The sequence below is a fragment of the Neopsephotus bourkii genome, unplaced genomic scaffold (genome assembly GCF_033783945.1).
Source record: "Neopsephotus bourkii isolate Nb327-2 ecotype Australia unplaced genomic scaffold, CSIRO-AGI_Nbou_v1 NB_1388, whole genome shotgun sequence".
Lineage (NCBI taxonomy): Eukaryota > Metazoa > Chordata > Aves > Psittaciformes > Psittacidae > Neopsephotus > Neopsephotus bourkii.
The window spans coordinates 1,410,001-1,431,893 of record NW_026901866.1 but is presented as its reverse complement, the minus strand read 5'-3'; the positions used below and the strand labels follow the sequence as shown (position 1 = coordinate 1,431,893).

The 21,893-nt window shown below is 41.1% G+C and overlaps 1 protein-coding gene across 5 annotated transcripts in view; it reads left to right on the top strand.

Annotated features, from left to right (window-relative positions):
• AKAP6 (A-kinase anchoring protein 6) overlaps positions 1 to 21,893 on the top strand; it is a 281,727-nt gene that overhangs the window by 104,553 nt on the left and 155,281 nt on the right. For all 5 annotated transcript variants that reach the window (XM_061367603.1, XM_061367602.1, XM_061367601.1 and 2 more), the window contains one exon: positions 15,444 to 15,566. In XM_061367603.1, coding sequence (XP_061223587.1) covers positions 15,444 to 15,566 — 123 coding nt within the window. The remainder of the gene's footprint in view (positions 1 to 15,443; positions 15,567 to 21,893) is intronic.

Genomic DNA, 21,893 nt, shown 5'->3' with positions numbered 1-21,893 from the left:
GCACTGAAATCCTGTGGAATGAATTTTGTGCTATTGGGTAAAGGTATATAATTTGGCTGCTTTCATTCTTTTAACAGGATTTTTTCTCTGATTGGGAAAAAGTAAATTTTCTGGAAGTCAAAAAAATCTCTGTTCAGTTGATGTCATGGCACAGGGCCACTCTTTTCAGGCTACAGGAGAAACCAAGGTGTATGTGTATCATGTGCAGCTTTTCAAGGAATTAAATGCTGGGGAAAGATCAATTATGAAATCAAAGAGTAAATAAATGCTGGGAACACTTAGGGGAGGTGCCAGCATGGCTCCCATTGAGTGTCCTCCAGTGCTGCCCAGCATGTGTGCAAGGTAGCAGCTGACCATCGGCTGGAAATAACTGCACAAGGGCATTCTGCCTCCTGTCTGCTGCCTGAAGCCCAGATACTCAGGGTATGCAAACCAAGGAATGGTGTCCAGCCATAGCTGTCTTTTTCAGAGCAGAATAAAGCTGTATACTAATATATTGCAGAGGCCATTATATGGAAAAAATGCAAATGAAGACTAGTTTATCTTCTTGTTGCCATTCAGCTAATTATGAATACATATTAGCTGTAAAACAATCTGAAAATAAGGTGTGTTGCCAACTCAACATTTAAAATAATTACATGAAGAGTCAGTGCAGTACTTCCAAGTACCCTTACAACACTGTAAGATGCTTCAACATCAGTTACATTGGCAGCATTTTTTAGAAAAAGGGCATCAGAAAACCAGCATCATTGAAAATTAAGACACTGATTACTGACTCATGTTATCCACAGAGTGCAGATCAAGATTGATTAATAACAAACTTTTTGTACTGAAAGAAAGGGGACAGCTCTGAACAGTTGATTTGATTTTAGGCTTATTTGTAGAATAAAAAATAAGTTTGCACTTAGGAGTAACAGGTCCTGACCTAACATCTACATTTTCTATTCTAGCTTAGAGCTGTTCAGGGTGGACAAAAAGCCAGAAATTTGGGACTACGAAACAAATGTGAATATACTGCAGCATCATGCCACAGGACATAGCAAGTCATTTTGGTGCCTGATATTTCTACCAAAAGACAGGCCTCTCCCTGATGTTGTGCTCAGGGTCCCTCCAGAATCCAGACACTCATTGCATCTGCTGCTGCAGAGTTAACGTCCCCCTGTCTGGGACTCACTGGCACCACTTTTCCCAGCTCAGGCGGATTTATTTGCTGTTCTTATTTTTCCCTGACTACAAATTTCTGGAAATGTGTCCATAGCTCAGTCCCTGGTTTACCAATGACTACGTTATCTAAAAACATTCACGTCTTTTAGCTCTTTAGATACGGCAAGTCTTTGACTTAGCATCATATGAGGGCAAAACCTAAAAAGGCCTCAATTTAGGATATTTTATGCCATGTTACATAAGAAAAATTTTAAACTTATCCTGATGGTTTTATTCTCCAGCTGCTGCTTAGGCCTCTTGGATTTTATGTAGAGAAGAAATGATTCAGAAAAATGTTACTTTAAGAATTGTGAGAGTTTCTGTGAGACATGGCCAGTAACAGGCATTGCTTTTTGAGGATATATTTTCAGAAAAAGCATGTTCAATGCTAGTAGTAGAATGAACTTCAATGACTAGACTTGGATGATCATTTAGAAGTTTGTCCATTGCACAGCACACTCACAACATAACAGTTGCTGACTGTTCTGCTATTAAATCTAAGAACTTTTGCCTGCTTGTTTTATTCCCAATGACCCAAAGAACATAACTGTTTTTCACAGTATCACAGTATGTTAGAGATTGGAAGGGACCTCAAAAGATCATCTAGTCCAATCCCCCTGCCGGAGCAGGAACACCTAGATAAGGTTACACAGGAATGTGTCCAGGCGGGTTTGAATGTCTCCAGAGAAGGAGACTCCACAACCTCCCTGGGCAGCCTGTTCCAGTGTTCTGTCACCCTCACTGAGAAAAAGTTTCTTCTCAAGTTTAAGTGGAACCTCTTGTGTTCCAGTTTGTACCCATTGCCCCTTGTCCTATCATTGTTTGCCACTGAGAAGAGCCTGGCTCCATCCTCGTGACACTTCGAGATGGTAGAATTCAGGATCTTGTGTGGTAGGGTCAGTAGAATAGCAAGTAGAATCTCAACCCTGGACTTTAGCAGGGCAAACTTTGGCCTCTTCAAGCGATTGCTGGGGGAAATCCCGTGGGCTAGGCTGCTTGAAGGGAAAGGGGCCCAAGATAGTTGGTTGACGTTCAAGGACTGCTTTTTCCGAGCTCAAGATAGGAGCATCCCGACACGTAGGAAGTCAAGGAAGAGGGTCAGGAGACCTGCGTGGCTAAATAGGGAATTGCTCGGTATGCTCAAGTGGAAGAGGAGAGTTTACAGGTCATGGAAGGAAGGGCTGGCCACTTGGGAAAAATATAAGGCTGCTGCTAGAGGATGTAGGAAAGCTGCTAGGATGGCTAAGGCCTCCTTGGAATTAAAGTTGGTGAGAGGGGTCAAGGACAGCAGAAAGAGCTTTTTCAAATACATGACAGATAAAACTAACACCAGAGGCAATGTAGGCCCACTGATGAATGGGACGGGTGCCCTGGTGACAGAAGATACAGAGATGGCAGAGTTACTGAATGCCTTCTTTGTCTCTGTCTACTCTGCCGGAGGCAGTCCTGAAGAGCCCTGTACCGCTGAGACCTTGGATGAAGATAGGTCAACGGAGCGGTCTGCCTTAGTCGATGAGGAATGGGTTAAAGACCAGTTGAGCAATCTGGATATCCATAAATCCATGGGTCCAGATGGGATGCACCCACGGGTGCTGAGGGAACTGGCTGAGGTCATTGCTAGACCGCTCTCCATCATCTTTACCAAGTCTTGGGAAACGGGAGAGGTGCCTGAGGACTGGAGGAAAGCAAATGTCACTCCTGTCTTCAAAAAGGGCAAGAAGGAGGACCCGGGTAACTATAGACCGGTTAGCCTCACCTCCATTCCTGGGAAAGTGATGGAACACCTTATCCTTGGTGCCATCTTAAGGCATATCAAGGATAAGAGGGTTATGAGGGGCAGTCAACATGGCTTCACCAAGGGGAAGTCATGCTTGACCAATCTCATAGCCTTTTATGAGGAAATAACACGGTGGATGGATGATGGTAGAGCGGTGGATGTGGTCTACCTTGACTTCAGCAAAGCGTTTGACACGGTCTCCCACAGCATCCTTGCGGCTAAATTGAGGAAGTGTGGTCTGGATGATCGGGTAGTGAGGTGGACTGTGAACTGGCTGAAGGAGAGAAGCCAGAGAGTTGTAGTCTATGGGGCGGAGTCTAGTTGGAGGCCTGTATCTAGTGGAGTGCCTCAAGGGTCGGTACTGGGACCAGTATTATTTAATATATTCATCAACGATTTAGATGAGGGAATTGAGTGTACTATCAGCAAGTTTGCTGATGACACTAAGCTGGGAGGAGTGGCCGACACGCCAGAAGGCTGTGCTGCCATTCAGAGGGACCTGGACAGGCTGGAGAGCTGGGCGGGGAATAACTTGATGAAATATAACAAGGGAAAGTGTAGAGTCCTGCATCTGGGCAGGAACAACCTGAGGTTCCAGTATAGGCTGGGGAACGACCTGTTAGAGAGCAGTGTAGGGGAGAGGGACCTGGGGGTCCCTAACCCTAACTCTAACCCTAACCCTCTTTATATATTTATATACACTGATAAGGTCACCCCTTAATCTCCTCTTCTCCAAACTATAGAGACCCAGCTCCCTCAGTCTTTCCTCATCAGCGAGATGCTCCACTCCCTTAATCATCTTAGTTGCCCTGCGCTGGACTCTCTCCAGCAGGTCCCTGTCCTTCTTAAACTGAGGGGCCCAGAACTGGACACAATATTCCAGATGAGGTCTCACCAGGGCTGAGTACAGGGGAAGGAGGACCTCTCTCGACCTACTAACTATCCCCCTTCTAATACACCCCAGGATGCCATTGGCCTTCTTGGCCACAAGGGCACAGTGTCGGCTCATGGTCACCCTGTCGTCCACTAGGACCCCCAGGTCCCTCTCCCCTACATTGCTCTCTAACAGGTCGTTCCCAACCTGTACTGGAACCTGGGGTTGTTCCTGCCCAGATGCAGGACTCTACACTTTCCCTTGTTATATTTCATCAAGTTATTCCCCGCCCAACTCTCCAGCCTGTCCAGGTCTCGCTGGATGGCAGCACAGCCTTCTGGCGTGTCGGCCACCCCTCCCAGCTTAGTGTCATCAGCAAACTTGCTGATAGTACACTCAATTCCCTCATCTAAATCGTTGATGAATATATTAAATAATACTGGTCCCAGTACCAACCCTTGAGGCACTCCACTAGACAGGCCTCCAACTAGACTCCGCCCCATAGACTACAACTCTCTGGCTTCTCTCCTTCAGCCAGTTCACAGTCCACCTCACTACCCGATCATCCAGACCACACTTCCTCAATTTACCTGCGAGGATGCTGTGGGGGACTGTGTCAAACGCTTTGCTGAAGTCAAGGTAGACCACGTCCACCGCTCTGCCATCATCCATCCACCGTGTTATTTCCTCATAAAAGGCTACGAGATTGGTCAAGCATGACTTCCCCTTGGTGAAACCATGTTGACTGCCCCTCATAACCCTCTTATCCTTGATATGCCTTAGGATGGCACCAAGGATAAGGTGTTCCATCACTTTCCCAGGAATGGAGGTGAGGCTGACTGGTCTATAGTTACCCGGGTCCTCCTTCTTGCCCTTTTTGAAGACGGGAGTGACATTTGCTTTCCTCCAGTCCTCAGGCACCTCTCCCGTTTCCCAAGACTTGGTAAAGATGATGGAGAGCGGTCTAGCAATGACCTCCGGCAGTTCCCTCAGCACCCGCGGGTGCATCCCATCTGGAGCCATGGATTTATGGATGTCCAGATTGCTCAACTGGTCTCTAACCCATTCTTCATCGACTGAGGCAAACCGCTCCATTGACCTGTCTTCATCTGAGGTCTCAGTGGTACAGGGCTCTTCAGGACTGCCTCCGGCAGAGTAGACAGAGACAAAGAAGTCATTCAGTAACTCTGCCATCTCTGTATCTTCTGTCACCAGGGCACCCGTCCCGTTCATCAGCGGGCCTACATTGCCTCTGGTGTTTTTGTTGTGGGTTTTTTTTTTTTTAGATTAACAAAAAGAACCGTCTTATCCTTTGCTTGTATTTCCTCCTCCTCTATTTTCCTCCCCGTTTATGCCCCATTTCCTTATTGTCTGTTCTTTCTTTCTGTGTCATTTTCAGAGCTATTGGTAACCTTTAACTTCTGTGTTTCCATTTCTGCTGCTTATACTCATCACTCCATAGATTCAATACTGTTTCCTCGGGAACTTTTTTCCAGTAACCTTAAAATTTTACACAGACTAGGGAGGAGTGCTAGAAACTTGTGAATACAGATTTATACTGAAGAGGTTTTCTGGCAAAAGCTAGTAAGTAAATACCTACTTCTAGCCGTCACTTCTGATTAGAACATCGGAAAATATACTTACTTCTTTAACCAATGTATCTCTGTCTGCATAAGTCAGTGGCAATAGAACCTACTCGTGTAGGAGTGGTGGGGTTTTTGTCAATATTGCTTTCATTTGTTAGCGAGGATGCTTTAGCTAGCTTGCACAGCGGTGTTTTTCAGGCAGTATAAATTGCCTCCACAAGAGGGCTTGCCCAGGCTGTGCTCCAGCAAGCATGTTCTTTCCAAGGCCAGGCTGCAGCTCTGTCTTTGCCACTGCTGACTGGCACTGTTGCCTGACAAGAAACGTGAACAATTTGAAATAGTGCCTCAACCCCCCTAATATTCAAATTAGTACACATGATAACTGAGGAGGCAGATAAGCAAAATAGTTTTGTCATCTAAAATGTGAAGACATACGTAACAGTTTTCCACACAAAGAAGGATTTGCTGATTTTCTTACTTGGTTCCCAGGAGGGCTTTGAATATCACACCACTTTTGAGATACAGCACTGGCCTCCTGTATTTTCTGAACCTGAACTCTGTCCTCATCTGAATGAATGCAGGAGGCCTAAAAATTTATCTGGTTTTGCTCGTTTCAGCATTACATCTCCAGTAGGAAGCATGGCCTCCTAAGTATGAGAAGAGATCAGCAGCCATTTTATATGCCTGGCACTATTGTCATTAAAGCAGATGGCATCTCTGGAGGTTTACAACCAATCCATATTGCTGTTAAGTTCATTCCAGATGATTCTTTAAATGGTGGATGAGATGGCCTTTCCTTTCCTGTCTCTTTTTTCCACTAGTCCCCTCTGCTCTTGGACCCAAGCAAAGTCAGAGTGTCACTGGCCTTTCCGATGCTGCTATATGACATTCATATGCTTAGCTGCCTTGGCCTCAGGGCTACATGGATCTTTTCTCCCCAGCAGCCCACAGATTTTGCTTCTGTGGTTCTTAGGTGTTTGTTCAGTGATTCTTCAAATGCCGGGGGAAATGTTAGCTAGTGGTGTTGGAAGCTTGCCTCCTAAGAATATATGCCTCAGGAACATGGTTTAGGAAGCATTTGGCATACTTCTCCTGTATCCATCTTTGCCCCACAATCTGCTGATACTAAGAATATCCTTTTTATATCCTGTACATTTCAAATAGCAGTGGAAACCTTGCTATAGTTTTTCTAAATAGAAAGTAGATCTTCACCTTGAGCACCAGGTGAGAAAAGGCATAGGGTAAAGAAAGAATTATGTTTGTGGCCTTATGGAAAGGCTTAAGTCAACTACAGTGATACATTTAGGAATTATTTCTTAATACTCAGATGAGCATAACCTGTTCTTTGTCTGGAAGCAGAAATAAAGTCAACAGTCACATGGAGGCAGTGAACTTTTTATTGCACAGTCAGGTTTACTGTCTTTAAACATAGTTGGGTTTAATGGATTGAAAAGTAACACTTTGCATGTTTCTCTGTGTCATGCTCTTTAAGCCTATCCTACCTGGCTCTTTTATCTAGAAGGCTTTAGGAAACTGAGAACTTAAAAATCTTGTCTGCCAGTCCTGCTCTAGTCAGAACACAGTATGGAAAAGGGCTTAGAAATGTTAGCAAATCTGTTCATTTACTAGTGGACCAAAAGGTCCACAAAAATTAAGACTACCCTATCACCAGCTTTTAGAGATAAAGCTAGAACTGAGTTAATTTATAGTGTTTTCCAAGGCTTCTAAGAACTGTGCTCTGCTGTTCTCACTGTTTCAAGACTAGAAGTACTCTCAGCTCTCCAGTGAAACGTCCCTGAGAATTTGAGATATGTCTGACTGACTTTGCTTGAGATAACTTTATATTTCTATGTATTAATCCTTCTTGTTTTCCAGCATCAGAATGCATCCTGGAAACTTCAAAACCAGGAAAAGTGAGCCAATGACCATCCTGTGCTACCACTTTCTATTCTGTAACCATATAAATCATGACCAATTATATAGATGCTCATTAGGGAAAATATATTCAGGAGTCATTTCTAATTGTGTGTGTGGTAGGTAGCTGGGTACAAAGCCTAGAGGGGTACTCATGAAGGATTTGTTTAATTTAGCAGTCTTAAAAATGCTTAACTAAACATTATATAGCAGAAGATGAAGATGTGGTTTTACACACATGTCCACTAAGAAAAGTGTTTAATTATCTTTTCCCTATTTGGAGGGAACACTGAAGTTGCCCATTTTCATAGGCTGGGGTTGTGGAGTATATGTGGTACTTATTTAGCAGAAAGCTGCCAAGTTATATTTCTGAAGTGTTTTGTAAATGAATGTACCCTGAACTGCATATTAAGTATTGCCATCCTACTGGTGTGTTTGGTCAGTTGCATGTTTCTGTGAGGTCAGTGTCTGCCACAGAATCTTGGCAATATCACATAAAGAATATTTTTTATTGTGGCATCTTGGTTCCTTGGGGATCCCCAACATCTGTACTGCTAATGGTTTTATTGTTGCCTCTGGGTCTAACTCCAATTAAATTGACCATGGCAGTTTGTTGCAGCCTCCTCTTGAGTACCTGTATTCTTTGACTTACCTTTGCCTGTGAAGAAAGCACACTTTTATCCTTTTGAAAAGTCCATGGGCAGGAATGTGTTCCTCCTGAGACTAATATGCGAGTCCTTTTGTGGTTAGACAAAGGGTTTTCTTAATGCATTCTGTGATAGAAGAGCCCTTAGAGCCAGCCCATCCTTGTACACAGACCCCTCTATGAACTCAGTCTTTTTGTAAATTGGGAACAAACTTTACAACACTGTCTGCTTGCAACAAAATTGGACATTCATTTTTAAGCACACAGCCTCATAACCAATTCTTTTAAGGAGAGAACTCCCTTTGTGTAATAAAAGGGAAGGTGGAGAGAAAAAAGGTCAGGGGTAGTGATTTAACAAGCACTGTTGTGTTGTGTTTCCACACCAAGGTTTGTGTGAGTACAGTAGACTTTCCACTGTCACTCTTAGCTACCATAGCAGATGATTTTTAATATATTTGAATGTAATAGTTTGGTGTGTGTCTTTTATTCCAGTTTTAATCTTAGTCCATGTCATCAGAAGGGCTTTGTACTTTTACAAATGCAACAAACAGAAGTGCCTTTAAGTATAAGCCAGCATGCATGTTAAATTGACATGTTAGACTAATAACAGAGTGATGTTAACACTGCACAGTTTAAAATTACGAGCCAGAAAGGTATTAAAATAATTTTGCTACCTGTGTGATGTAGGCATAGTAAACCTAGGATTTTTTTTCAGAAAAAGTAAACCCAAAATTTGGTCTAGGCCGAGTGTCATAAAATTGTCCATAATGGTGTTAATTGGGTTCAGTAGCATCCTCTGTGTTCTATGGTATAATTTTGGCAATGTTAATGCAATTTCAGTGCAAATATCCAAATTCCCTATCTAAAGGAATTTAACACAAAAAAGATACTAAAAAGTCTAAGATACTGCTTATTTTAGTGTACCAAAAAAAAGTTGTGTCTGTCAATACAGTAAAAATTCCATGGATATTTTTTGGGGGGGGTTTTGTTTGTTTGTTTGTTTTTGTTTTGTTTTGTTTTAAATTTGGTAACCACAAATGTGCTCTTAGGCTAAAACTTAAATTACAGAACTGGGTTTTAGTCTGTTACCATTCTAAATGTGGTCTAATAAAGGCTGGATTTGCAAAGTGATAGCTACAGCTGAGATGGAAACTTCCTCCTTTCCTGTTCCATTCAATTAATGAAAGCTGAACTTCAAAGTTTAAATGAGATCATTTGAAGTGCTAAAATTATTGACCACCAGAACTGTTTACTTTCCTGTGTGACTGAAAAAAAAAGAGAGCTTGTAATGTAAAAGTAAAATTAAACCTAAACCACTGAAATGAAGTTAAGAAACTTTAAAAGTTCCAGCGCAAGAAGTGGTGTTTGCTTAGTTGAGAGTTATTTATGAATATTTTAAGTGACTCACTTGATGGTCAGGCATTTTTTTCATGACTATGACAGTAAAAGCTTTTCTAGGTGGTCCTAATCATGTGCTGCTCAGAAAATTGCAATCCAATATGTCTGAGCACCCCTGACAGTCAAAGCGAATAATGCACAGATATAATCAGGGACTGGAGCCTTTCTACAGTATCACAAGCACTTATGTTGTTTTAATGAGTTTTGTAGCTATTATCAGAAGTTTTTAAGTTGGTCACCTGCTTGTTATTTTGCTGACAGCCCATGTATCTCCTGGGCCCTACTTTGTCCTTTATTGACCATGAGCATTGGCTGTGCCACCAACCCTAGGGGACCATGTAGCTAGGGTCAGGGGGGTAGTAAAATTTCTTTGATTGACTCATTTGGTGTCAGTAAGCATCAGCCTCAGGTCTGCTGCTCCAAACTGGGAAGTGAGAAGTTAATTGATGTCTATTTCTAAAGGAGGTTGGCCTTCGGCCAGAGATGGGGTGAGCCTCTGAAATTCAAAGGGAAAGCACAGGAGGAGACTGTGGAAGCTGGAGACACACATGGAGTGATGGGTGACATAGGCTCATCTTGGGCTGTGCCAAAGAGCAGTAGTGGGGTGCAGGTAGTGAGCAGTGAGGTGTGCTGAATAGGTGTCATTACTAGGGAGGAATATACAAATAGAATCCAGCAAAAAAGGAAAAGGAATGGACTTGGGCACAAAATGCTTGGGATGCCAAAGACTGCCTATTTCAGTGTTCATTTTAAGTATTTAATTTTTCTGACACACACTTGGGACAGGCAGAGCACACACAGTCCTGTTAAATGTAATGAATTGCATGTGAGACTTGCTCATCTTAGCACTTCTGCAGGCCTTGCTGCCATGCTCCAGGGTTTCTTGTACTGGCAGCATACCACCCCAGCTGTTCTCCTACTCTGTTATCCCACATGCCAAAAAACAACCGGGGTGCCTAACCCAAGAGGCTTTCATCAGATGCACTAGGTGTAGGGAGCCCCGCAGCCCTGTGCAGCAGCTGGGGATCTGTATCTTTTGTGTGCCCTTATATTTAACAGCATAAAGGTGGGAGGCAAACTTCCAGGTACATCCTTCCGCAGCCTGATACCTATGCATGCCTTTGGCCTCTGAGCTGATTCATCCCTGCCCTTTTTAGATGACTCATAAAAGAATTCTCATGTTTTATGATTCAAAAAATTTTCATGTTCTGCTCATTAATGAAGAAGTCTCAGGTTATTTAGTTAAATACTATCAAATTTACTTTTAATTCTTCAGTTAATTCATTCATTCGTTAGTTCTCTAGAACAACTGAATGAAGTATATTTTCATTCTAGGAGACACCAAAGCAGACACATTGAGTTACAACTTTCCCCTCTCCCCATCACTTGTCTTTTTCATTCTTATCCATTCAGAGCAAATAGAATTAGGCTGCAAAAAATAACTTTGTATGTGCCAAATTTCAAATGAAGCCATTTTTGCTCTAGCTTTGTTCAGGGATATGTGATTAGAACTTCCTTCTTCCTCCAAGGAAAATCTGTAGAGTTGCCATGAAACAAAATGGAAAGCTGAAATTTTTTAAAGGAAATCTTTAAAAATGTTCTGTGTGGGGTATGGCAACAGCTTTATCATTATTTGCAAACTTCACCACACAAGTTGCTAGAAATCATCCAACAAAAATCCAGAAATATTTGTTTCTGTACTAAGCAGCATAGGATAAGAGTAACTTTATGCTGTGTCATTTAAGGGCTTGAGTTTCTTAGAACAGCTAGCTTGCTAGCGCAATACAAAGCTGTAAAACTGAACCCAGCTGGTCAAAAAACTGGATTGTACTGGTGCTCCTTTTTTTCTTATGTTCTGTTCCTTTCTTTTCTCTCTGAGGAATTCTTGTACAGTAACTTTCAGCTTCAATGTGGCTGACTATGGGTTTTCAACTTCCAGGAAGTTCTGATAAAAAATACAGTAGTTTAATTACCCACTACCAAAGCATGAGTTGGGCAGATTTTACAGTATTTTCATTATAAGTGCAGTGCAGTCTAGAACAGACCCATACCAAGTGTAAACCAGCATACTTCCACAGAAGTTTATGCCTGTTGAAACTTTCCCACTTTAAGAATGATAAAGAAAAATAATTATCTAGAGAATGAAAAATATAAGTTCAAACTAAAAAAGCAGAAAGGTAAGAAGTGTTTAGGAAGGGATGTAAAGTGGTTACATGGGGATTTTATAAAATTAAGAAAAAATCTGGAAAATATCCTTTATTGCTTAAAATTTGGCATCCTGTAAATTTATTTATTTCACTAAGTTCTGGATTTGGATTTAGGATTGCATATTAAGCCTATTCCGTGGTATTGATATAATTTACATTGTAACTGGTTTTGCAAAGCACAGTTTAATGCCCTGTCAGAGTCTCACGATAGATTTTTGTAAGATTTTTTCCTTATTTTTTAAATTTATTTTGTCTAAAGCTTTTATTTGGAATGTGTATTCTTGGAAATATGCTAGATGGTGAGAAAAGCAACTGTTGTAATGCTGTTTGTGTCCCTGAGTACATGAACATCATTAATTGTGTTCTGTTCCAACTAACTCTGCCATCTTGATTGCACAGAAATGGCTCAGTGTTGGTCAATCTGCAGAAGGGCAGCAGCCCCTCTGTCAGAGATGGGTTATGTTTTGGACTTGCCCTTTATTATGAGACTTGAGGAGATTAAGGACCTGGATTTATATTTGTGACAGGGCTACATGGACCACGGATACTGCAGATGCTCCTTCTCTTAAGCACAACAGAACAGGCAGTCAGGTCAGCAGAGCCGAACCTTTTGTACCAGATCTTGATTACAGCTGGTGGTGAGAGCTGGCCAGGATCTAAAAGCCTGTAGATAACTGTGCCTTGATAAAAAGTCAAAGGCAAGTAAGGAGAGTTCAGCATCAAGAGCAAAAAACTATTGCTTGTTTGTAACTCCCGAGCCACTATGGGGGGTTATGTTTGTACAGGTTTCAATTTCCAACCTGGAGCTGCCTCCAGGGCAGGGATGAGTCATGAAGGTTGTGGCTGGGCAATAAAGGTGGCTCCTTCCTGCTCACTGGCATCACGCCTGTAAGTCTATCCTAAAATAAACAAGATGGGCTCATAGGCGCTGTTGAGACAGAACCGCACCAAGCACGGGGCGTTGTTCTGATCACTAGGTGGTAAAGAATGAAGCGGGACCGCACTGCTATAACGGAATTTTACGCAGAATTGGAGGTAACCGCGGTTTCCCGTTGCGCGCGGCTCCGGACGCTGCGGAGCTTCCCACCCGCGGTTCCGCGGCGCCGGGCCCCGCTGCCCTTGCTCTACCACCGACAGCCGCCTGACGCGCCGGCGCAGCGCCGGCAGGTGGCGCTGTGGGCCCAGGCACGGCGTTCGGGAGGGCGGGGGGCGCTCCCTCCGTCGGCGGGTCTGTGCTGCCCCGTCTTCCCATCCCTTCCCTTCCATTCCTTTCCCCTCTGCTGTTTTCGGTTTCTACAGATTTGCGCATTTGAATGGTTTCAATAAAATTTTATTGCCGTCATTTGAAAAATACGAGGGTTATTGAGATTTGTGCTGCCTGGAGGGATGAAACCCACCGGGGCTGGCTGTGACCAGTGCTCCCCTCTGCCATAGGGCTCCCCTTGGCCACCGTGTCCTCAGCCCTGAGCCTGAGGTGCTGTGGCACTAGTAAGCATTACCTCTTTTATCTCAGATAACTTGTCTCATCACCATTCCGTAGGATTCTGTATCTATTTATCTTTCCCCCAGTTCCCCAAACTAGCCCCCAGGTGTTGCCTATGCCCTGCTGGGGCCTGCTATGCCCACAGCTCACCTCATCGGTGAGGCTAGGTGTGAGTGCCAGGCTGCTGCAGCCTGCTGAGTTTCTAAGCACCAGTGTGAAGTTAAGACTTTAAAACACAGACATGTTATGTGAGAGGTCAGAGTAACTCACTTGCTAGTAGTTGCTTTTTATACTGGTGCAAGCCTTTTGAAGACATACAGACAGCAAGTACTGCAGGCAGATGTTATACGTGTCTGTCTCTGTAAAATACATGGCGCATATACAAGAGAGAGCCTTTCTTCATTTTTTTTTTTTTTTTTTGTGTGCTTACCGTATCACCTTGCCTCTCAAGGACAGCACATTGCTAAAATGCAGGCAGAGATTTATTGGAAGGGCTAGAAGGACTTTACTTCCTCCTGCTCCTCTCCCCCTCAGCTCATGTCTACCACTCCTCTGCCAGTCTGGCATCTTTTATGCTCCAGTGTGAGCTTGAAGAAAGTAAGCAACCGAGCCAGGGGAACATCTTGCCCCTGCTCTGTTCCATGGCTTGATGTGGGAAACATAGCCCTTGTGGCACGGTCTGCTGGGGGAGAGGGGATGTACCTACCTTCACTACTTGCCCAGGGTGGAGGCACATTGTCTCAGTTACCATATCCCCTGGGTTGTTTTTCCTGTCTTTCTTCCCTCTTTCTGGAATGTTCTGATAAACAGTCTACAACAAAACATGCAAATTAGAGTTTTCTTCCTTCCAATGCTTTGAGATATAGTGAATTCCATGAGCAGAGGTGGAAAATAGCCTCCTCATACTGAGGACTCACGGGGCATGATCTAAAAAATAGTAAGAATAATTAAAACAAAGTCTTCAGAGTGCCTCAGTGAGGTCTGTCATGCCTGCAGTATGCATTGGAGTATTCTGCCAGAGGCTAGCTTTGGTTCAAAGGCACTGCCACTTCATCTGGAAGCCGGGAGCTGATTATTCGACCCTGCTTCATGGCACAGTGTTGGGCCATAATGATGACTCTGCTACCATGAATTTTGAAGGAAAGGTGGCTCTGCTTGGTCTGGATTATCACCATTGCACTTTGTGCAACACAGTTGTATGCTAACTGCTCAAAATCTTGTTTCTGTCTTGTTTAGAATTTCAGTTTCCTGTGCCACTTTGGAGAAGGAGAGTTAGGCTCCCAAGTCACTTAGGAATCTTTAAAAGTTTTATGCTTAGCTTGCTTTTAACTATCTGAATGGATTAATAATTAGCAGAAATCATTCCATAAATGTAGCAATGAGAGTAAGATACTGAGTGGGTATACCAAGTTGTTGTCCAACTGGAAATTAAAATTCTTGCCGTGCTGTGAAGTTCATAGTTAATAACTAGTAATATAACAAGTATTAGACCTAACTTAATCTAGCCTTGTGATACTTGTAATAGATGGACATTCCTCTTCAGAGATAATTGTCAGGGTGCTTATGAGCATCACGGTCAGTTTATTCCATTTACTCTTTTGCTTTGCAGTGGATAAGACCTTGGTAAAATTATCTGTACTCAGTATGTATCTATAGTATCATTCAATCATGTAAATTCAGGGGTACTATTTTTAATCAGACAATATAATTGGTACTAATCTTGAAATAAATGGTGCTCCTGAGAAGCAGGAGCTCCTGTCTTCTCAGGAACACCATCTGTGTTGCTCATATGTAATCAGCAATATTTATGTTAAATGCTATATATTCTGCCTCACGTACTGTTTGATTTCTTCTCTCTGGGTCTCATCCTGTGAACCAAAACAGGATTCACAAGACCCAAGTTCTAGCAAGTAGTTTCTTCCCTCAGTTTACCAATGTATGCCTTGTTCATGCAGCATTATTCAGCACTTTTTCAACCAATGGTGCTTATACTATACCCAGTCTGCCTAGTGCAAGGTCTTCAGCTCAATTTTTATTATAATCTATACAGAGCTTTTTACATATCTTCCTCATATCTTCTAAAACTTTATAGTTTTCTACATTTCATCACAGTCAAATGGATGTCTCATTGTCCTGTCCCAAAATGCCACCTTAAATTATCCCCAGAAAAACCATGCTGCCTATAAAGTTACTTGCTGGTTTTTTTTTTTATTTGCGTGCTTGTAAAAGGCAAAATTTTACTGTACAGTACTCTCCTGGCTTTGAAAAAAAATATAAAGGAGCATACATTTTTCAGATTTCCATTTTACTGACAAATATGCTTTTCTTGTTCTTTCTTTTTTCTTGTCTGGTAAGGAGTTTGTAAGCAAGCTGGATGAATTCATTCGCTGGTTAAATGAAGCCATGGAAACAACAGAGAATTGGACTCCTCCTAAAGCAGAGACAGACAGCCTTAAACTGTACCTGGAGACACACTTGGTAGGACGAGATTATTTGATGATTACTATAAGTAATTGAAGTGTTCTGGTGTGCTTTTTATTTGATTATTAGTTTTTAATTACTAGTATGCATCTATATTTTAATGTAAGTTCTGCAGCATTGCAGTTTATTTTAATTGAAATACCAACAAAATATTTTCTGTATTTGAAATATATACTGGTAGCTTTATAAAAACAGTATTAAAAGCCAGAATTACATTGCAATTCAGAAATCATCTCCAAAACTGCAAGAAAATGACAATAGCAAAAAGAGAAAGGATAACACTTTTAATGCTGATCATCCTGGGATTTTTACTACATTGTAACATTAACAAAACTGTTACTGGTAAGAAATCATAATCTTTCTCCCACAGATTTACCATAGTACAGAGTCATTTAAAATATTTCAAATAAATATTTCAATCATTTTACTTGATGTGCATTTCTGTTGTATAATCAATACAACTGTTACTAACCTTGTCTTTGTGCAAAAAGTGAAACTTTGGGTGGAAGTAGAAAAGTCCTGAATATTTTACAGGCTACTGAAATTGAGAAATGTTTGATAAACCTTATGAGACTTTCACTGAGTTCTTAAGAGAGCTGTTTCTGGTTATGAGGAAGTGAAACAAAGACCTGAATTAAACTAGGCATTAACTTCTCAAAAGCAAAATTTTATGCTGTAGGTAGAAAATAGAGATCAATGTAAACAGTTTGATGGGTGGGTCTCTTCGTAGGTAAGCTATCTGGTAAAAAGGAAAAACAAGAATGGAAAATTGAGCTAGGAAATTCCCTCTCTCTGCCAAAATCTTAGTTCTTGCCAGTATCAATTAGAAGGAAACCCAGTGGTAACGCTATTCTGAACTAATGACCGGGACACTCCAGCTAGGTAAGACACTGCATTAGCTGAACCTACATAGAGCATCAACCCTCAAAGCTCAGTCTCATTTCCGAGTCTCTGATAATCTGATGGTGGGAAATTATTCGACATTCCCAGGAAGTCACATGATGCATTACAGGAAATAATGGCATCCCAATCCCTATCATAATACTGGAGTGACTGTTATTAAATTAATTAAGTATACATTAACAACATATACAATTAGAGCCAAACTGAAACTGTCTTCAGAATTTCGACTATACAGAAAACTGTTCCATGTCTTTTGTTCTTAAGTATTTCCGTTGTGGTAGTGCCTGCGGACAGCCACTAGATTAAGAGCCCATTGTGGTAGTCTATCAAAGATAGACCCTGCATTTTCATTTTATTTTGCAGATTTTGGATGTTGTGGCAGAGTTTGGATTTTTGCTTTGTACTGCACACATTTGGTCCCCTGAAACCCCTTATGTTTGCAGGTGCTCTGAAGACACAGAGCACGGTGTAAGATCAGACTTCAGAAAAGGCACTGGTCATTTCAATTTGTTTTCCTCTTACTCTGCAACATGAAACTTTTGGAGAGATGAGTTTTTATGAGTAGGATTGCATTTTTCACTCTTGACTGCATGAAAAGAAATGTATTGCAGGAACAGAGCAATCATGAGACTGAGTCTTTGTCACAGTCAGTTTCTTTTTTCCCTTCCTCTTTGGGAAGGAGCAGAATAGCTGTTTTGCAGGCAAATGACTTCCAACTTTGCCTTGTGGTTCTGTGGGAGGTGAGGCCAAAAGCGTGTGTCTGGAATGTGGAGTAGTAGCCCAGAGGCAACTCTTTCATTGCTAGGGGTAGTCAGAATAAATGAGTATGTAGGCACCTGTACAACTTTACATTCTCTTGTAAGTACTTCAGCTCCCAGCTATCTGGGATATCTGTATATCTGCGTATCTTTGGGACAAGAAAATCTTTGTGTGTTTCAGGATGTCTATGTTATGAAACAAGGTGGGTTTTATTTTTCTTTGCTTTTGTAGATGTAAAATGTCTAAAGAACAGTTCATTTTCTATTTGATGATATTATAATCATTTTTATGGCATATATTGCCAGTGAAAAAATGAATGCACAACCTGAAAAAAAGTAACCATGGCTTTTTATTTTGGATTTCACAAACATATGCTATCATATTCATGTCTATTCAGCAGAATTGAACTATTAAAATACAAATAATTTTTTATACTGGGGAAGATAGTTATTTGTATTAATTAGGTTGTCAGATTTTCAGTGGCATTTGTCTGTCAGAAATCCTAATCTGTGTTTAAACAGAAGTATACGAACTTCAATTCACATTAAGCTCAATGTTAAAATTTCTTTTGGTTGAGCATTGCAAGACAGTGGTAATCAAAGTCTTTGTGAGGGTACTTACAGTGCTCATTTTCTTCTTTTGCCAGTCAGGTTATATATGCTGTCAGGCTTACCTAAGGTTTTTTGAAGTAAAGGAATCTTAGTACTTTATAAGTTGAGATTCCACACTTATGTGTTCATAGTAGAGATACTGGTAGCAAACTAACCTGTAAAACAAAGAAAAATGTGTTGGTTCTTTTTGATATTCTGCATCTGTGATAGCAAACCTGATAACTATGACTCTTCACTGGTGCAGATTTTCTGGTCATAGAAGGAGTGAAAACTCAGTGTAGATTAGTATTTTTATTAGTAGAGACAAGACCTTAGCCTTTGGCACAAATTCTCAATTTCACCACCTGTGATATTGTTTTCTTGGAAATATGTTTGTTGCAGTAACGAAATTAGTGCCATAAAGAGAGAATATTTTGCATTCATGAATTAAATCTCTGCTGTCAAAATCTAAGAAAAGAAAATACGGGGGCAGGAAAACAGGAAAATGTATTTGTTCCCTTCATTATCAGCTGGGAAAAGTAATGCAGAGGAGACAAGGACAAAGTTGTGAACATGCTCCAAATTTTTCAGTATGTAAAATTCTTGACTGTCATTTTAGGGTCGCAATGTAAATTTTTTATAAAGGATTGAATTTTGAAGTCTCCTCATTCATCCTTGCTTTTCTACATTTGTGACATCTCGAGAAATGGTGTCACACAGACTCTGAAAAGGTTTATTACAAATAATAATAAAAAAACCAAAATGCCACAAGAAACCTATGTCATGAACTTACTTGATTATTTGCATAAGGTAATGCTTCCATGACAATATCTTGGACAGTACAATAATACAAGTTTCTATTACAAGCATCCTTGCATGACATCTTCAGCTTAAACTGGTAGAACTATCCAAACTCTTGTTCTAGTTAATTCTAATACCTGGTATGGCAATATTGTCCACTCAGGATATTAGTCAGCACTTTGAAGTATAGAGTAATGTCCGTCAATTGCTCTTAGCTCAGCAACAGCTGCCTGCAGAAGTCTCTGTGACCATCTGCAGATCTCACAGCCCCTGAAATAATTAGTGAAACAATTTGTTAAGGTGGAAGGCAGCCTCCCTCAAGTTGGTCTGTTGTTCCCAATTAGGCTATTTTCTCTTCTGTGCAGAGACTAGCTGGGGAGTTCCTGGGCTGCCCAGGAACGTTGCTAATAAGTGCCCTGTGTGTCACACAGGCACAGCCCTGATATGCAAATAGACTTTATTTTACAATTATTAACTTTAGGCCAAATTGGAATTTCATTCTTAAATCACAGTTAAACTCCATAGATTTTGCCATGATAAGTAACCATATGGTTTGGTAAAGAGGATGATTTATTTTTTCTGCAATTTGAAAGGTACTCTTCATCTGGAATGTGCCAAAATAGACAGTCTTCAGCTTGGAGGACAGTTTTCTTGCAAACTTTAAAACCCAGTTTCCTGATTTTCTGCAGAACAGAAGTTGCTATATGCTTCATTTTGGATAACACCAGAGCACAATGTAAATGCTCTCGGAGACACCTGGAATAGTGACTGAAATTATTCTTTTTAATTTTGTGGGTCTTCACAGCTGAGTAACATGGGTGAAACAGTTTTGGGAGCTGTGTGCTTCCCATTCAGATGCAAGGGCTGCAATCACTTGGACTTCTGGCACCCTGCAGCCAGCCACCCAAGCCAGCAGATGTTGATAGCACTAATATGTTTTCATGAAGAGGGTGTTTTTCAGAAGTCAGCCCTTCTAGAGAAAAAGGTGAGGTAAACTGTAAATTTTGTGAATGATTAGGCTCAAATCACTTCCTAATGAAAAGATAGCTTCACTGACCTTACTTTGAACTTCTGAAAATGGTTTCTGATTCACTTTATCTTTTGTAGCTCTTCTTTTCTGTTATGCTGATTCTTGCCCATTGGCACCCTGATCAAAATCTGCTACTAGCAGACTCCAAGGATAGAGTTGGTGGTATGCAGATCAGTTCTCATCAAAACCAGTATCCTGAAGGCAGCTTATGAGCTAAAAGCATCTGTCTAGATGTTACTGCTGTGCTTGTGAAACCAGACTTTCTTAGCAGCCCCACAAATAAGAATTCACTATGTTGCTCTTGACCATTTTTGTCTGCTAAAATAGACATTTTACTGCTTTTTATCCCTGACCCAAACCCACATTATTTTGCAGTGGACTTGTGCAGTAAAGGAGCAAGCTAGCAAATTAGGAAATGTGAAGAACCACTGAGGAAAAGGTTTAGATGAAAGGCACTCTTATTTGCTGAGGCCTGGGACTTTAAGTTTGTAGTTTTAACTTTTCCCTTTGTTAACACAGTACTCTGTTTTCTTGTTGCTGAACAGCTCCTACTTGTGCACATTACTGTAGTGTGCTCTTATGTCTTTTGGCCAAAGCCATTTGTGTCTACTGTCATACTTAGAACTAGATAATACGAGACTTTTAAATGGAAACCTACGCATGAAAAATATTTTAAAATTATTTGATGGAACTTTTTTAATCCTTCTTGCATTCATTAGTAGATGTTGGCAAACAATGTTTTTCAGTGGAGATAAAATTAATAAAGATTCTTAATAGAAATTTAGAACTAGCAGTCAGGCATTTTTGTCCTAAACACTCTTCAGATTTTCCATAAGATTAAAATTTTGAAATCTTGAGTACAGGGAATGTTTGGGAGATAGAGAGAGAAATTATAGATTTTGCAGTTTTTCTTCAAACCCAGAAGGGGCCAGAGGTTCGAAGGATGATGCACTTTCTTCCAGTGTGGCAGTTGCCTTTTGCCATTTTGGGTAACCTGCCTTACATGTAAGTTTTCAGTTTGCAGGAGAGCAAATTATAGAATCATAGAACTGGATAAGAAGGGACCTTTAAAGGCCAAACCTCCTGCAGTGAACAGGGACATCTTCAAGTAGATTGGGTTGCTGAGAGCCCTGTCCACCCTGACCTTGGATGTTTTCAGGCGTGGGACGTCTACTACCTCTCTGGGCAACCTGTTCCACACCCTCATCCTAAAAATTTTCTTCCTTATATCTAGTCTGAATTTGCCCTCTTTTATTTTAAAACCATCACCCCTTGTCTTACTGCATCAGGCCCTGCTAAAGAGTCTGTGCCCATCTCCCTAATAAGTCCCCTTTAGGTATTGAAAAGCCACAATAGGGTCTCCCCAGAGTCTGCTCTTCTCCAGGCTGAACAATCCCAACTCTTAGCTTTTCCTCAGAGGTGCTCCATCCCTCTGGATCCTCTCCAACAGGTCTAAGTCTTTCCTGTACTGAAGACTTGAGCTGGACGTCCTCCAAGTGGGGTCTTACCAGAGCAGAAAAAAGATGGAGAATCAACTCCCTTAACCTGCTGGCCATGCTGCTTTTCATGCAGCCTGGAATGCAGTTGGCTTTAAGGGCTGCATGCGCACATTGCTGGCTCATGCCCAGCTTTTCATTCACCGGTACCCCCAAGTCCTTCTCAGCAGGGCTGTTTTCAATGTTTCACTTTAGTCGTATTGCAACTGTGGATTTAAGATACCCTTAGAAAAGATTTCAGCTGCTGGTTTCCTGTTTCTCCAGATAGAGCAAAGAGGAGTTGTTTGTAATTTTTTGAAAGAATGGAGGAGGATGGCTTCCTTGAAAATAATTAGTTGTTCACACCATGTTTATTTGTTTGGTTTTTTTTAGGCAAAAGTGTGTTCTGTTTAGTTGAAAGTAGAATAGTAAAGATTGTTCTGTAGATAGTACAAGTTGCTAGTCATTTCAGTACAAAGTGTTGTTTGAATAAGCTAAATGATCATTTGCATGAATCAGAATTTCTTGGTTTTTCTTTCCTAATAAATTTTGTGGTCCCTGTCTGTAATTTTTACCTCTATTTAGTCACAAGTATTGTGTCACATTTAATTACGTTTTAGCCCAGAATCATTCCATTATATTAATCTTCCCAGTCACCATATTTACTTTACATGCTACAGCATTAAAAATATCATACAGAAGTATCACTAGTATTTCAAAACAAATTATACAGAATGATTTACACTAGAATTTACTTCTCTTCTGT